This window comes from Cebidichthys violaceus, unplaced genomic scaffold (genome assembly GCF_023349555.1).
Source record: "Cebidichthys violaceus isolate CVI_PGR_0920_01 unplaced genomic scaffold, fCebVio1.0.p SCAF_5, whole genome shotgun sequence".
Taxonomy (NCBI): Eukaryota; Metazoa; Chordata; class Actinopteri; order Perciformes; family Stichaeidae; genus Cebidichthys; species Cebidichthys violaceus.
In genome coordinates, this window is record NW_027176705.1 from 6,017,938 (window position 1) to 6,035,787 (window position 17,850).

The window sequence follows — 17,850 nt, forward strand, 5'->3', positions numbered from 1 at the left end:
TCATAATTTCAATAAAATCTTATGAAGATGGCAGTCTTTTTTTATTACTTGACCAGCGCCTGAATCTTATGTAATTCATTGTTCATAGTGTAATCATTATGTAAATCATTGCTTTTGGAATTTCAAGATCTCATAGCCAATTGAATTGTGTCCTGTTGTAGGTGGCCATGGCCAAGCTGCGGATAGAAGGTGAAGCCTTTTCCACAGTGATGTCTAACCGTGGTTCACCCGTTTCCTCCTGGATGAGTGATCTGAGCATGGGCAGTGAAGCTGACCAGTCTCTCCACAGCTTCAGTCAGTCCCAGAGCCAGCAAGGGGAGGCTCTGGCTGAACCTGAACCCAACCAGAGCCTTTCATTCGGATTGGATGGTCTGGGTGGTTATGAAAACGGTGGCAGCCCGAGAAGGGGGAGTCTAGAAGGAGAGGTGGTGCTGTCAGAAAACGGGGGTAATAAGGCTACTGCAACCAAAGACAGGCTGAGGAAACTGCCTCCATCCATGGCTAAAACAAACATCCAAATTCTGGCAAGACCTGGTAACCTCTCTCCCTTCAAGAACACCATCAGTGTCAAACCCATGGTTATACAGGAACCAACAATCCTCTCTTCACCTACCAAGACCAGCTTAATGAAAGACCCAGGCAAATATAATGCTCCGCTTTTAGCTTCTATTTCCAGTGAGATGAGTTTTGAAGACCCATGGTTGAAGCGCGTTGTGGAGGAGAGGAGGTCCAGGGAGCATGTGTGTGAAGTGAAGCCAGAGAAGAGGGACGTAGAGCATTCAAAAAGTCCGGCGGGAGCTGCGACCGGAGATCACCGGAGCTTCTGCAGGGATGGTAAGAGGGGTTGGACTGGGATAATAAATCAGACTGTGAATCTTACCATCAGGCCAGGCCATGCCAATCTCCACACATTCACAACAGACCAAGTAACGGCTTTGTTGAAATATTTTTTATGTTTACTGTTTCTGCCAGTAACATATCTTTTAACTTTATTACTACCCAAGAACAGTGCCTTAAAAAACATCCTAATGTCTTCAGTTTCAAGAGGTCGGCACATCCATAATTAATGGTACATGAATGAAGATTTTTTTCTTCAGAGCTCTGACTGGACTTCTGTTGATCATCATGAAACTCTGGTAGCTCTGAGTAAGAGGGGGTATATCCACCTGATAGAACAGAGCAGGTCTTTATTTTCAATATCTAAAAACACAAGACTCAACCTCGGAAAGGTATAGCTGCTTTTAGAACACTGACACTTCAGGTCAATAAGCTAGCCAGTAGACAGTCCGGGCCTGATGGTAAGAAACAGGGTAAGGGTTAGGGTGTTCCTTATCATTTGCTATTCTTCTATCACCAGGTGGGGATCATGGCAGCTCTAGTTCAGGTGGTGAGATTGCGTCGTCTCCAGATTCCTTTAAGAGAGTGGTGGATGGCTGTGAGATGGTGGCCATTGTTGCCCAGGGAGAATGTCTGACGAGTATCTACAGCCCAGATATCCACCGTACTGCCAGTCTTCCCCGCGGTTGGCACCGTCTCAACCGCCACGACGGCTTGGACAATGGAAACGAGTACCGTAATCTCGGTGTCACAACTTCAACTCCCTGCAGTCCTCGAGGCACACTTGACCGCCGAGGATCAACTGGAAAACTAGGCTTTTTCTCCCACAAGAAGGGGGGAATTCCACCTCTGCCACCGATACGGAAGTCCAGCCTAGACCAGCGGAACAGGGCAGCCAGCCTTCTCCACCAACCCAGCTATGGAGTGTCATTGCTATGCATCTCGGCAGATGATGCAGCGATCACCAGACAACGAGGCTCGAGCATAGACAGCAGCAAACTCTTCAGCGCCAAGTTGGAACAGCTTGCAAACAGGACAAACTCTCTGGGTCGGGTCCACAGCTCCCACAGTGGTTCCCATCACTATGACTGCTTCTCTCTGGAGAGAGGGGGGAGCCTGAGAGGGGGAGGAGAAGTGAGGGGAGACAGCACCATGCCTCGTACTGGGCGCAGCCTCACCCGTGTTGGATCAGTATCTTCTCCCACTGGAAACATCAGCAGCCCCAGTTTCAGTGCCAGTCCTGGTCCAAGCAGCGCTCCACAGTCACCTGCCAAAACCAGCGGCCAGTCAAAGATCTCAGCAGTCAGTAAGCTGCTGATGACCAGCAGTCCCAAGGCCAGGAGTCTGTCTGCATCCAGCACCAAGACTCTGAGCTTCTCCACCAAGTCCTTGAGCCAAGCTTCCAGCCGCAGCTCCAGCCTTCCTCCTAATGGAAAGGTAGGAACAAATATTAATTTATTGTTAATGAAAACACTTATAACAGCAATAAACTACATGATTTAGCTCATCAGGCTAAACTAGATGAACCATCCAGTTTTAACAATCACTGCGAGACCATCGTCCTCCGTTTTACACAAGAATCACATTGGTCAATTACTTAATGCAAGTGATTCAAGTCATCATGGCCTTAGTTTCTCCTTACATCCACCTAAGCAATGTATATGTTTCCTCAGCCCCAGAGCTCAGTCCAGGGCCCTCTGCAGCAGCAGGGACCTTCCCCTGGATCCTGGTCTACCCAATCATTGAGCCGCAGTCGAGGGGGAAGCCTGGCTGCCAAGCTGCCTCTCCGGGCTGTCAACGGTCGAATCTCAGAGCTCCTCCAGGGAAGTGCAGGCTCCCGTTCCAGAAATCATGCCCAGGGAGCTGGCACAGATCCAGCAGAGGAAAGAGTAGTTGGAGGAGCAAGGTCAGTCAGTTTTACTTTATTTAATTTCACATTTCAGGCATTTAGTGGGACATACTAAACAAAGAAAATTCAAAAAGACATATGATATATGAATTGAGTTTATTACATGACAATAAATATGACGCGCCAGTGACAGTTTCTCGGCAGTAGTAGTACAGACACCATTCATGTGATATGTAAGAATATCATCAATACCAGCATGCATAACTAAATCCTGAAGGTTCATGGTGCATGTCGCGAAATTTGCCGTTCAACTTCCATCAGGGACGTCATTCACTCTGCTTAACTGTGCATTATTAAATAACACAGACAAAATGGCATTAAAACTAATTCCAAAAATAATGTGTTCATGGGTTAAACTCTTTTATCCTATTTTCCTGTTCTTAGTGGAGGAGGAACTGGAGCAGGAACGGGAGCAGGAACTGGAGCAGGAAGTGGAGCAGGAAGTGGTGGTGGTACTGGTGGTGTTAGTGGAGGTGTTAGTGGAAGTAGTCCGGGTGAGGAGAGGACAGCAGTGGTCCAAACGCTGCCCTCACCCTACAGCAAGATCACAGCTCCCAGAAAACCACACCGCTGCAGCAGCGGCCATGCTAGCGACAACAGGTATGATCTCACTTTCCCTGAGAAATGTCAAAATCCAAATTTTTGCTGGTTAAAACATTTGATTTTACCTTCAACTGTGATCTCATTCTGCCTTTAACAGCAGTGTACTGAGTGGCGAGCTCCCCCCAGCCATGGGGAAAACAGCCCTGTTTTACCACAGTGGAGGCAGCAGTGGCTATGAGAGCATGCTGAGAGACAGCAGTGAGAACACAGGAAGTACCTCCTCCGCTCAGGACTCCCTCAGTGAGCACAGCTCAGCCACCACCTCCTCAAGACGGAGCTCGAAGAGCAGCAAGAAGAGCAGGAGCAACACAGGTCACAATCAAACCTATTTTCTAACTATTGCTGAAATGACGTTGTCATTTAATTGGATTTTGGAGTATCATGGAGGATGACAAGAAAGGAATATATCATTTTGGGGATCAGCTTACTTCTAGTTTATAGGGGGGTAGGTTTTGCATTTGCCTTATTCAGTACAAATCTGACAAATCTGACAAATCTATGAGTGCGATCTAAATTACACTTGTGAAAGTCATGAACCCATAAACATCCTGTGGCAACAAAAGCACAAAGTCTACAAAATGAAATGAGAAATGTACTCATGTTTATCATCATGAATGAATAATTAACTTCTCAATCAGTGAACACAATCCCAATGCCACATGCAAAGATGACCACTCTTATTGAGTTTATTCTGTTCTCGATATGTATTCATTTCTTGCCCTTTCAGCATGCACACTTATTGTAGCTTTTAGAGCTGAAAAGCATCATAAATCATTTTTGTATAAATTAAATCTATAGAGGTGAAAGCTTTGATAAAATGTGATCAGAAGACTGCTAAGGCTTTTTGAAAACAAAATAGAATGCTTAGAAATTAAGGATTGACAGAAACAACAAGAAATACCTCTATGAGGAGAATCCTCAGCCAAATGAGAACGGGTCAGGTAAAAGTGAACGAAGCTGTGGCTGCAGAAGGAGTTAGCAGGTAGGAAAGGTGACCCTGACCACCCATCTGTGAAATGGTAAAGGGAATCTGCTGGTGTGGGCTGTAATGAATATATATTCACCAGAACAGCACACAGAGAGGCTGCTAATGTGCCCGCTACATTACACTCTACTGTTTAACCACAAGGATGGATATGTGCATAAAATCAGATTGGACAGAGGCAGCTCTTCCTGGTGTGTCTCTGATTAATAATTTAAATTGGAGTAACCCTTTCCAGTCTCGCCTTCTGCCATGCAGCATAAAGTCTAATTTTGCTTAAAACCACAAACTTCAAAGAGAGCATTCACTGTCAAACTATCACAAGAAGACAGAGAGGATTATCTGTTTGTTGCACATGTTTAAGATGGATACAACAATTAAGTCCAAATTCAGACAGAATAAAAATAGTAACAACAGATGTGCAATAGACTGAAGCAATGTGTGAAGATGTTAGTGCGACCAAAATTTTAATCACATCTCCAGTTGACTCTCCCTTCATGTTTGATTTCCATTAGATTGGATTCATTAGCGATCTAACACAATAATATTCCATGTCTCTACCTTTTTTCATCTATTCCTCTCCCACATGTGTCCAACTCTCTCCCCCTGCACCTTCTCCACCCTGCAGACCCTTATTCTTTCTCTGTCCTCTTATAATCCGCTTCCTACTACGTAATGAAATACTAATGTCTCTACTTGACCTTCCTGTGCCAAAATGAGATCAAAAAACAGCTGCAACCTTATTAAAATCACCACTCTCCCTCCTCTGTCACACTCTATCTCTCAGTTCCTAGTGAATCAGATAACTCTTATTCCTACATGGCTGGCAATTTCTATGCAAAACGTGTGTACATGTATGAATGTGTGTGTTCATTCTAGCGTAGTGGGCAGATTAGAGAGTGACCTGCTGCTCTTATCTGTGAGCTTCATAAACAGAGACTAAACTTTTTTCATCTGACTTCACACTCCATTATCTGTTTCAAGTTCTGATTTTTCAATCAGTCAATACTTTTCCTTTGTCCTTTCCTTTCTGCCTCCCTCCAGTTGTTCATCCATATCCCTCTCTTTCCTTTGCCACCCATGATCTCTTTCCTCAGCTTACACTATTATGCTTTCATATCTATGCCCTATCCTCCTGTTTTCCTCTGTGAGTGACTCACTCTGATACAAAGCAAATGGTAAAGAGTGAACAAATAGGGGTTCCCTGTTGAGCGCAAGGACACTTAAGTTGTGCTCTATCTACTGTATTGCTGTAGATAGATATATTTAACACATACAGAGCTGAAAACATGTTTTTTCTTGTCTGTTTACATTTTCATCCTGAAAGGTCCTCTGTAACCCCATAAGTCATGTACGCCTCATGTTAAATTAAAGGCATAGTTTGACATTTTGCAAAATGCGCTTCCTTGCAGAGAGTTAGATGCAGAGAGTTAGACTGATGTGAAAGCGAGCGCTTTCACATCAGTCTGCGCAGAATATTTCTGCTCACCCGAGCAAAATTGAAAGGAGAAAACCATGCTTTGAGGGCGAGGAGCGTCCACTGGTGCACGACTTCTATCACTGCTCTTCTGTTCGTAAAGCTTTCACCGTGTTTTTAAATTTTGACAGTAAGTGCGCGGACCCACTCACCATTGTGTCACTAAATTGAATTGGTTACAATCCTCGTCTTTGGATTGGCCAGATATCATTCCCGACATGGCCGTTAGGTGGCAGTATGAAGATGGTGTTCAATCTGCCACTAAAAACCACCGTTTGAGTTGCAGGCGCGGGACCTTTACACACACAAACGCACATGTGTGTGTGGATCTCACTTGTGTTTGCGGATTTCGACATTGATTTGCCGTCATATAAATGAGGGATCAATACCACTCTCATATCTGTCCATTCTATATAAGGCAACAGCCAGCAGCCGTTAGCTTAGCTTAGCATAAAGACTGGAAACAGCTAGCCTGGCTCTGTCCAAAGACTACAGCCTGCCAACAGTTTCAAAGGTCATTGATTAAGACGTTATATCCCATTTGTTTAATTAGAACTGAAAAGTAAAAATGTCAATTTGTTGATTTACGGTAGGCTAGTTAACTATTTTTTGGTTGGGCGCAGTAAATTCAGTGTAGTTCAATATCAAGCTAAGCCATGCTAAAGCAGTTTGAGTGGTGTAGCGCACTGGTTTATGGTTGAAATTGCTATTAGGTCAGATGAAGGATAGAGTTTCCCTTTAAATTTGATGAAGACCAGCCACTTACAAAATCCACAACTTTTTCCAATGCATCACTTATAGAAACATTTAAGAAAGACACATTTTTTGACATGTATAGAGCAGTGTTACAGTAAGCATTGAACAACACTCAATAACTGAATAAGGAACTTTCTGATAAACTCTGGCGGTGTGTAACACTCTTTTTTTGTCATCTTATTTTTTCTTTCAGGCCTGCAACGTCGGCGTCTGATCCCAGCACTGACCTTGGACTCTTCCTCCTCCTCACCTTCTCACCGCTCCTCCAAACAGGCCATCACCTCCTCTTCCTCCTCCTCCTCCAGCCCAGGTGCATGCTGGGTAGATGGTCCACTGGGGCCCCCAACTCCCTCAAACCTCCGTGGCACAACTGCAACGACAGAAACCTTTGAGATCAAGGTGTATGAGATAGATGATGTCGAGCGGCTGCAGAAGAGGAGAGACAAAGGAGGGGGCAAGGTGAGAGAGAGAAGGGAGGCAGCTGAGTCACGGGTGAAGGAAAGGGAAGGAGAAATAAACCTGATCCACATGATGCTTCATTGATAGTGATGCACTTTAACAATAACACGTGGAACACAATTAGGATTATAATCTTCAGTTTGTAAAGTGCTTCAAGTGCATTCAACCTTAAGAAAATACAGTTAGAATGTGAACACTCTTGAAATACATTTTATACCACAGCTTTCCCCACAATATTGTGGATGTCAATATTCAGGTGGGTCTAGAATAACCCCAGGTTGTTTTCACCGGCTGTACAGGTAAAGGAGGATTTGATGTGAGAATTACAAATATGGCAGGTACAGATAAGATTGAAATTATCCAATCTCCATGGGTAAAATAATCTCATTCTCATACAGTGTGGAAAGAGGGAGAAAGAGAGGGTAACAGTGTGGAAGTGTATTTGGAAACAAAAAAAAAGGATCAAATAAAGCATGTAAGGGTTAAAGAAATAGAAAGTATGGGAGGAGAATGTACTGTATGGTGGTAGGGTGAAGGAGAATGAGGGATGGATGTGTGGAGAGAATTAAAGAAGGTGGAGAGCCAAAGAGCAGAGAAAGAGGCCCAGAGGGCAGGAGCCATATTGCACTTGATGTCAAAGAAATTGATTTGATGAATAACACTTGTGGGACACACTAAAAAGCAATAAGTGTTCTTCTGTTGGATACTGCTGCTGGAGGAGAACGAGAGGAAATAGACATGAGTTACTGTACGTATGTGGAAAGAACCTTGAAAAAACAAGTAAGGATTTTCACAAAATTAATGAATCAACATTAGCACTACGTTCTGTATGAATACTGAGCTTTTCTTTTAAATAAATCTACCATTTCTCTCTGTGTTACATCATTTTAGAAATTATTCAAAATTCCCCAGATTTAGCAGAATACAGAGTTTTTCTGTGAAACTCGTGAAATTGTTGTAAATTAATGCATGGCGCAGGTTTTTAGGTTTCCACTCTTCAACCTTTATGCATTCAGAGTAGGAAGCATTGGTAGCTTTGGGAGCGAGGGTGGGAGAGAAAACCATGAAATATAGATTTTCCCTACAGCAGGCCTTAAGAAAGCCACTTAACCCCCGACTGCTCCAGTGAAGCTGCTCAGTGTCCGAAAGCGCTCGGCTGTGTTCACACTGAAGGGTCGATGAGGTGTGAATGTATGCAACTGTGTGAATGTTAAGCAGGCTGCTGCTGAAAGAGAGCCACATGCGTTTCACAACAGAGTCCTCCAGATAAATAAAAAGTGAATAAAATCCATATCTACCTCTCTGTCCTCTCTCTCTCTCTGTGTGTGTGTGTGTGTGTGTGTGTGTGTGTGTGTGTGTGTGTGTGTGTGTGTGTGTTAGGAGGTGGTATATGTCAACGCCAAGCTCCATCTGTTGGAACACCGTCAGCAGAGAATCAGTGAAGTCAGAGCCAAGTACCAGTGTCTGAAGAAGGAGCTGGAACAAACCAAACAGCACCTGATGCTGGAGCCGCACAAATGGACAACCGAGTGTAAGTAGGAGTCTGACACATCAGAGAGTGTGTATTTGTGTGTGTGTGTGTGTGTGTGTGTGTGTGTGTGTGTGTGTGTGTGTGTGTGTGTGTGTGTGTGTGCCTGATCATGTAATCTACACTAAAGGTTTGGCTGTTCTGGGCTACTGTAGAAACATGGTGGCTGGTTCCACATGTAGATAAATATGGCTCATTCTAAGCTAACAAAAACACAATTTTTATTTTTAAATTGATTATACACTAAAGACTACTTGTTAGGATCAATGAATTGCTGTTTTTTGGTCTTTTCATGTAATTAGAAAAAGATAGAATAGCACTTTAAAATGGGTTGTATACTATAAACAAATTACATAGAGCATTGTTATAGCAAATTGTGTCATCTTTAGATCTGCTTGTCTGTCCATTTTCAGTTGAGCTACAACAGGCCTACGAAGTAGACTCACTGGAGTATTTGGAGGCTCTGGAGACAGTGACAGACAAACTGGAGAACCGAGTCAACTTCTGCAAAGCCCACCTCATGATGATCACCTGCTTCGACGTGTCCTCGAGACATCGGTAGACAGATGGAGAGCTGGAGGATGGAGAGGCCGACACAGCTGGACTCAATTAGATGACAACCTTTGGACCATATGCCCACCGACTAATCAAACACCTTTACAAAATATCTCCTACACAAATACATCTCATCAGATGACTGGATAATTGCAAGGAGGGATACAGGGATGACTGACCACTCGATCCTGCATGTCATCGTCTCCTCCAGATGAAAGTAGGCAGAAGGACAGGTGGACGAAGAGCTGGAGGGATAAAATAGAGAACGGAGATAGATATTTAACAGGCCAACAGACAGATGAGTCCTTATTTTTTTCTCGGGGCTTGGTAACAACCTCAGACACAGATATTGAACAGCATCTAATGAACAGGCCACTTTGAATCAGATGAATATGGCCACTCAAAGAGGCAGACAGATGATTCTGAGAAGAAATATCAAACATAACCAAGAGAATGTGGGTTTCCAGAGATTCCGAATAATTACACTGTTCAGACAACTCTTTTAGACATTTAGGAATGTCGAGAGGAAAGGAGCGGAAAGGCGAACAAAAATTGCCAATTTTTTAAACAAAGAAGGATAAAGAAGAGGTGCAGGAGAGGAGATGAACAATTTCTCATCTCCCATCATTTTAGAAGAGCACTTTTTAGAGTTCAAACACAGATTGCTGACTACAGAATGGCCTGGTATTGTTGTGCAGTTATTAAAAGAGACTGCCCAAGAGAAAGGCAGGAGGACAAAGGAAAAATTATTTAGATAAGTGCCTTGTGAACATTTCAACAATACCAAGACCAATTCTCTTTCTCTCTGAATTTGTGTACATGCAGTAAGTATGGTGCTAGCATAGAAAAAAAACACAAAAGATCAGTGTTCTTGGGAAATTTTTAAATTTATAGCCATTTCTGAGTGTGATGTTTTACTGTCGGTCAATGTTTCACTATATCATAAACAAACTAATACTGTATGTTTGAATGGTCTTTGGTACAATGATGAGAGATGAGACTAGATTTAAACTAAATAAAAAAAGTTAAAGAAGACCTACAAAGTCCTCGGTAAGGACCAAATATCCAATTAGAAAAACTTACATGATTTTTCAAGAACACAAGAGTAACAAAGTGTGTTTAAACAAAGAAAAAAAAAACGCCATTTTTTGTGGCGATGTTTTAGACTTTACTTACAAACAGAGCAACTGAATCTGAGCATCTGAATTCTGACCCTCTGGGGCATACATACAGCATGTTTCTCCTGATACAGATGTGATGGCTTTTTCATGTTCACAAAGCAATGAAACGTCTGAGTCACATAGGAGTGGAAATTAAAACGTGTTTTCTCCGATTCATCGATTGACTTGACTGTCAGACTGGCTGACAGCCAGACTGGCTGTTATTTGTATCCGTGTTGTTCTGCTTTATTCTAAAAGAAACTGAATGATGATTCGTCAATGTGTGTGTTTTATATTAAGGTATCCTTTTTTTATTTGAGTGCAATGGGACCATGTAGAGACTATGTATGATAGTAAGAGAATGGAAGTAGGTTAAAGAGATGTTTAAGAGTACATTGTGAGGAACACACATTACACAGGCACAAGATAAGCCCATTAATATACAGTGTTAAATGTCTTTTTTTAAAGGCCTGTGTTATTGGAACAAAGTAGTGAATTTAGACTGGAAATACTTACATGGGACTACAATTATAGTTCTTTGATTAAAAGGACACATACATGATAAAGGAACAATTAAAAAAGATATATAAAGGAATGAAAGAGAACTAAAGAAAGAAAAGGATAATGGCCAAATTAAGAGGCATAGATCTCTGCCTGGTTCCATTTTTGTTTTGGACGAATAGCAACTCTTACGATTTGTTAATATTATTATCTATGGTGCTTGAGATGTTTATGATCTAAATGTTTGTACAAATATAAATATATGAAAGAGCCCATTTCCTTCTGAAATACAGAACAATACCCTTTGAATGCTTCTTCTACATCACTGTCATCACGTCTGTTGTTCACCCCCCTCCCCTCTGAATGTCTTCTGCCCAGTAAGCAGAGAGCATTATGGGAGATTCTGTTTGTTGTTTGAGAGTTAAAAGGAGGAATAGACACCGACTGTAATGATAGTGGTATGATTTGTCAAAGTGATAAATTTATCTTTATCCTAATAGAGCAAACTCAGTTTTGATCTTTTCCACTGGACTGACACAGAAACAGGAAATTACTTTTAATGTTTGGATCTTCTCATGGCTGTGTAAAGAGGTAACACTCATTAATTCCATGTGGTGTACACTTGCAGTGACAGCAACAAGATAATCTAGTGGGAAATTAGCCCAGAAACTGAGATGCTTTTGATAGACTGGACCTAAGAAGTGTTTTCACAGCAGCCCTGCCCTGGCACCTCTGGACGCTTCCTGTTCTTATCTCCTAGTTCACCGTGCCAGTCATGAAAGAAGGTTTATTTATTTGAGCTCAGGAGAGCAGAGTCAATTATTAATGTTCTTATTTATTTACAAGTTATGATCTTAAAAAGTTACTATGCATTTAAGGAAAAGAAAAAAAAAATGTACATACTTTGCTGAGCCCATGTCATATATAAATATATATACTGTACACATATCATATATACGCTCATTTTTATTTTATATATTTTCTGTTGATTTGGTTTGCTCCTGTTGTTCCTGTTGGAGATTTTAATGGGCTTTGGGTTTCCTAAAACATTCACTTTCAGGGTTGTTATGTGGCTCCAGATCCAAAATTAAAAATAATGGCACATTTTTTACATGTGAGGAAGAAAACAGTGTTGTTTTAAGTGAAACGTCATTTTATTCTACAGTACTAACTACAGCCTAGTGTCATTAGCAGTGGATGTTTTGGGAACCCCAACCTCTGGATGAGCTAAATGGCCTGTACTTTTTTCCAGATGTAAGATGCTATGTGTGAGGTTTTGTCCTTAATGTGTCACTGCCAAATCTACTGTGGTAGCGCTTTATAATTCTAGCAATAATTGTGACAAACACGTAAGGTTTGGATAGCTTCTATTGTTTATAACTATCATCGTAACCCAATTAAGCTTAATAAAGGTGTCTTTTTTCATCAGAGGCAGCCATGCTAAAAGAGATGCACTCATTGTCAGGTGCTTTAAATAAAATTACTCACAAAAATGGCAGGTTGGAGGGCAACAGAACAAACACAGTCTAATGAATAAATTGACAAATGTGCTGTTTTGTGTTTTACTGGAGCGTACAAGAATTATAAGGTGTTATCTGGAAATCTGACACATAGCATCTTTAGGTTCTTAAGCAGTATTGTGTGTTAAAGTCTGTCTCAGACCACATTTTCCAGAAACTGATTTTATCACAAATTGTCTTAGCATTAAGACAATTTGAATTCTTATCAGTTTTAAGACAGTGGGAAAATCTCTACACAACTGATTAAAACCAGTTTGTGTGTCAGTTTAAAGTGCCAAGAAGAAGGAGTTATTTCCTATTAGAATAACCCAGCGTTAAGAGACATGCTCAGTGTAAACTGCTGAAGATTTCACTGTGTGTTGTTTCCATGATTCAAAACTGAGATCATAATGTCCTCTGCAGATGAACTGTTTTTGAGAAATGTGATCTGACACATTGTGTTAATGGAAGAGCAAGATGGAGGGATGTAAATAAAGAAATGTATCGAAAGAGTTTCACATCTGAGTCTTCATTCTTTGAAGATAGTATAGTCAAGGGCATGCTGTCCGTCCCAAACCCATGAAATGCCCACATTTTGCATTATGACTCCAACACATTATGCATTTAAAAGATCTACTAGAAACTTGCTAGCTGGGAGGCAGCTAATGGGCGATGTTATATTGCTCCTAATAAACAAAGATAAACCAGGTAACTGCAGAATATGGAGGCTCTTTGCTCAGTGAAATTATTGCCAACTTAACAACTTTTGCTGGTTTTACTTCATATTTTAATAATGTTTAGTAATCTCATCAAAATTTTGACAGTGTTTTCTACATAATATAATTTTGTTTTTGGGTCCTCTGTGCATGTGCAGCAGCTAAATAGATATGAGACTGTCAAGTAGCTTTGTGTTGATAACAAGAACTTCAATAGTTCATTGTTTATTCAGGAATTCTTTTGAATTCGTGATGATCTAGTTATTTCTGCTAGATCAAGCTGAACCCAGTTGCTCCTGCGTTTTCGACAGAATTGGAAAAAAAATGTATCAGCTCAGAGAAACTATTTCCACTGCAGCCTCTTGTTTCAGTCAGCTGACTTTGATTGGTAACTATAATCCAGTGATGCAGGCTAACAAGTGTGTGTGTGTGTGTGTGAGTGAGAGAGAGAGAGTGTGTGCGTACCTTCACTAGCCTGTAGGCAGCTTCCTAGGTGACATATTGCCCTGTTGAGCCTGCTTTGATCACCCACGCACAGCAGGGAACAGGAAGGAGGTGAAGCAAGGAATGGGGGAGAGCGGGAGAGAATAGATGAGAAGAAAGGTAGCAAAAGGAAATGCAGTGTAAGAGGCAGACGTGAGAAAGATTTGGAGTAAAGGATTACATTTTAGAAGAGTGGGAGAGGAGAGAGATGGTGAAGAAGAGCTGAAACGGTGCAGGAGAAATAAGATGGGTGAGGTTAGGGAGGACAAAATACAGAGACAAGTGGATTCATTTCAGATAAAAAAAACAACAGCAGTCAATTTATAAAATAGTAAGAGACTGATCTCCTGGGTAAATTCGGACACATAATATTACAATCATCGATCACCAAATGGTCTATTACTCTCTTTTCTGAACTCACCTATTTACTGGCAAGAGTTAAAAGTTTAATTTCCTGCCCAATAAAGCGAGACAAATTTCATGCTAAATCTTTCAATGTTGTTGTTGTTGCTGAGATTGGTGATAATTGTTAGGCCCACTAAGTCTTTGTCTTGAGGTAATCTTGTTTTATACAAGTGAATCTTCTTGGTATGGATTTAGACCACAATGTGCTCGGAAAAGAAAAATGACTGTAGCCTGTACTTCCATAACTAGAAAATGTATGTGTTTATCCCACTTACCTCTTGAATGGCATCTTCAATAAATTCTGCTTCTCTTTTTTAGTAACTTAAGTTTAAAGCAGAAAACAAAAGCAAAAAGCAAAGCAATGTGGTTCACATGAGAATATATTTCACACATAAACAGGGATTTTACAAACGTTAACTTGGTGAGTATTCACCAGAAATACGTTGTAACTCAGCTTACTTTAATAAGATGAAGATAAATGTAAAAACATTTGGAACAACTCTCATAACAAGACTAGCTATGTGAGGCTGCACAACTGTGCTAAATGCTAAGACCGGCATTGCCATATTTACCATTTCAGTTGTGTGCTTTAGATTGCTAATGTTCACTAATTAGATCTGAACACAATGTACGGCTGGTAGAGCCGTTTGCAAGACTTAAGTCAAAAACCAGATCTGATGATGGAGCTAGATGAAAAGTGAACAGATAACCAAAGTGATCATAACTCATGCTGAGGGGAACGGCTAAATTTGATAGTTTGATCTTGATTTTCAGTATGGATACAGAGTGAAAGCAGGGCCACACGATCCTTCTGACTTTTGGGGTTTTAAGCAGGAGATGTCAGAAAAGTTACCGACCACTATTTCATGAAAAATGTCTCATCCAATAGTTGAGGAGACATTTTACTCAAAACCACAAATGTCAACCACATTGTGGAGCTAGATGTAAAGTTTGGTAATCATCAAAGTCAGTAGGAGTCATTATCTGGGAACCATGGATGTCTGTACCAAATTTCATGGAAATCATCCAGTCTGGAGAAAAGTGGTGGACCGACTGACCGACCAACATCCCTAGAGACATACCGCTGTCATGGCTAAATTCACTACAAAAGAAACAAGCGACTTTCAGTTCAACAAGGACACATTGTAAGTAAAGTTTAAATGTGTCCAGGAAGCTGCAATAGAGGCAGTTACCCTTCAGCTCAACGATCCTCTGGTTTTAAGAGCCTGCTCTGATTATGAAGAAGCCCAATCAAAGATGAAAGAAAGATGGAGAGGTGATGAGGACATGGTGAAGATGTGGAGCTTTTTCATTTCATTCTAAGGTGAGATTACTCATGAATATATGGTAATATCCTTCAACTCCTTATCACAGAACGCTGAAACATAGGAAGATAATCGAGAAGTGATACCGGGGATAAAATCTACCATCTCTGGGTGTTAATATAACTTGAAACAGCGGCATCTCTTTGGAACAAGTAGCTGAGAGGGGAGAGGAAAAAGTCGACTGTCAAATAGTGATTTTGATCTATTAATGGCTCAATTTATTATTTTATGGCATTTTCATACGTAAAATGATACAATTTGACATGCAGATATTTTACAAAACCATAAACAGAATTAGACAGATTTCGCTGTCATCCAATGTATCATCCAATGTATCAATGCATCTCATATATGAGACCTGACAATCAATTTGGGAGTGACGGCAGGTTCCAATCATGTGTCCTGAATTTAGGTGGTTGGTTTACATTTGGATTTAAGATTGTGGAATTTAATAAGAATGGACAGAGAAGTCTTGAAGATACAGAAGAAGTGGGAGAGAAAATGAGAGATGATAGCAGGGAGAGTAAAGAGAGTGCAAAGTTGAGGTGGCGCAGGGGGAGGCACAGTGAGAGGGGGGGGGGGTCTACAAAATGAGAATGAAAATAGAAAATGGGGGAGAGCAAATGGCAGGAGGGTTGGTGAATGAAGATGGGTTAAAACCACTAGGTGTCCTTTTTGTGATTGGCTCCGGCTGCCTGCAGAGATGTGCAGCAAAAGAGAGAGAGATGCCAATGAATAGTGGATTTAATTTGAAAGCCTTTGGGGAGTGAGAGAGACAGAAAAATGGGGGAAAGAGACAGTGAGTGACAGAGAGGGAGAGACAGAGGGTTATGGTTAAGCAATAGTAAATCTAATTTAATGGCCGTTAAGATGTGCGAGAGGAGAAAGGGAGAGGGTGAGAGACAGAAAGCAACAGAGCCAATGAAGTGAGTAATGGAGGTAGGAACAGCAGTATTGTACAGCAGGACTGACTCTTCCACAGACCATTCAGTCCACTAGTTTCATTACGACTCCATTCAATCTTCACATTCATTTCATTTAGTCTCTTCAAGATACCATTAATGAAAGCCTTTTCTTTTCTTCACACATATCAGCAGGAGAAAATTAAAAGAACATGTTACTGCCATAACTTTTAACTTAAAAAAAAGATAAATACAATATTGTTTTGCGCTGAATAATAGTTATCAGAGAATAGTTTACTGTCGACTTATCCAGGATTTAGGGTTTGTAACATGTCGGCTATTCTAGTGCTGAGAGAGCAAGTTTCAGAAAACCAAAACCTTTGTAGAAACCTAAATATCAAACAAATTTCTAGTCCACCATAACCCACGGAAACACACACACACACACAGGGTTTCCCTCTCAGCGGAAATACTGTCATCAGTTTGCTAATAGTAGACTTTTGGGATTAACATGGGAAGAGTGTGTGTGTGTGTGTGTGTGTGTGTGTGTGTGTGTGTGTGTGTGTGTGTGTGTGTGTGTGTGTGCGTGAGAGAAACCCATCACCACATTCCATCAGACACACACAGGGCTTCACTTTTAACACACAAAAACAGGGATTAACATGGGAAGTGTGTGAGATGGATATATATATATATATATAGAGGAAAGATGGATGTTTTGAAAACCTGACTAAGACAACACGCGCGCGCACGCACGCAGATGGTATGTGAAGATTAAATGCAAGAGACAGAGGCCTACAGGTCTCCATGCTCGCTCGCTCACTCTCACACACTCACACACACACACACACACACATATATATATGTCCGCTTACTTTGTATGTCAATAAAATTGAACTGAGAAAAATAGGAAATGTTTTTTTAATGTACCTTTAGGTACAGAATAATTAATAAGTGAGTGCTAGCTGTAGTTTTCAACCTTCAACAGAGATGTTTCCCCCTACTTCCAGTTGTTAGGGCATGCTAAGCTTGGCTAATTGCCTTCCAAGTATAACTCTGTAGTATTTACTTATCTCACTCCTAAAAAGAAAGCAAATAAAAATCATTCACAAAATGTTGAACTATTCCTTTAAAGGAATTTATATTGGATGACAAATACAATTATCTCTGTTAATGTGCCTGGATCATAATACTTCAATCCAAAACTAAAGACATTCCCATTATGCTCAGCTTTACTGTGTTTAGTGCTAATCATCACATATTAGCATGCTAAACTACCTTATAGTTCAAAGCACCGCTGTGCCTGAGTACAGCCTCACATAGCTGCATTGCTGCAGACGTTTGTCTTTTTAATCTGGGTATAACAAATCTCAAATATTTTCCTTCAGTTTTGATAAAATGAGGGTTCAAAACATTTTAACAAGATAACTTAGTAAAACTAATTTATAGAAAGCAAATGTATATTTCTCTACTTTCTGTTTATCTCATAAATCTGATTGGGTTTGATTGATATAATAATAACATCAAGACTTTAAGAAATTAAGACAGAAAGTGAATTTACTCCACTAAATTGAATGAACATGAGTCCAGTCCTAGTTTTTTTCTTTGTTTTATGTTTTGTAGCTGCGTCTCAGTGACTGCTTGATGATTGTTGAACCATCTCAGCGCGACATTCCTCCATCTTCATCAGTAGATCGGTGGTCATTGGGTGATCGTCCCCGTGGGTGTGCTTTATGATCCGATAGGCCTGGGA

The 17,850-nt window shown here is 40.8% G+C and overlaps 2 protein-coding genes across 3 annotated transcripts in view; one reads left to right on the top strand and one right to left on the bottom strand.

Annotated features, from left to right (window-relative positions):
- The window catches only part of kif26ba (kinesin family member 26Ba), an 82,710-nt gene extending 69,931 nt beyond the window's left edge, over positions 1–12,779 (top strand). For both annotated transcript variants that reach the window (XM_068730162.1, XM_068730163.1), the window contains exons 21-28: positions 162–834; positions 1,358–2,274; positions 2,511–2,743; positions 3,131–3,346; positions 3,447–3,661; positions 6,758–7,023; positions 8,404–8,554; positions 8,965–12,779. In XM_068730162.1, the coding sequence (XP_068586263.1) occupies positions 162–834; positions 1,358–2,274; positions 2,511–2,743; positions 3,131–3,346; positions 3,447–3,661; positions 6,758–7,023; positions 8,404–8,554; positions 8,965–9,113 (2,820 nt within the window). In that variant the 3' untranslated portion in view covers positions 9,114–12,779. The remainder of the gene's footprint in view (positions 1–161; positions 835–1,357; positions 2,275–2,510; positions 2,744–3,130; positions 3,347–3,446; positions 3,662–6,757; positions 7,024–8,403; positions 8,555–8,964) is intronic.
- A 1,139-nt stretch (positions 12,780–13,918) lies between these two features.
- smyd3 (SET and MYND domain containing 3) overlaps positions 13,919–17,850 on the bottom strand; it is a 71,001-nt gene continuing 67,069 nt past the window's right edge. Inside the window, exon 12 of the mRNA XM_068730659.1 lies at positions 13,919–17,844. Coding sequence (XP_068586760.1) covers positions 17,728–17,844 — 117 coding nt within the window. The 3' untranslated portion in view covers positions 13,919–17,727. The remainder of the gene's footprint in view (positions 17,845–17,850) is intronic.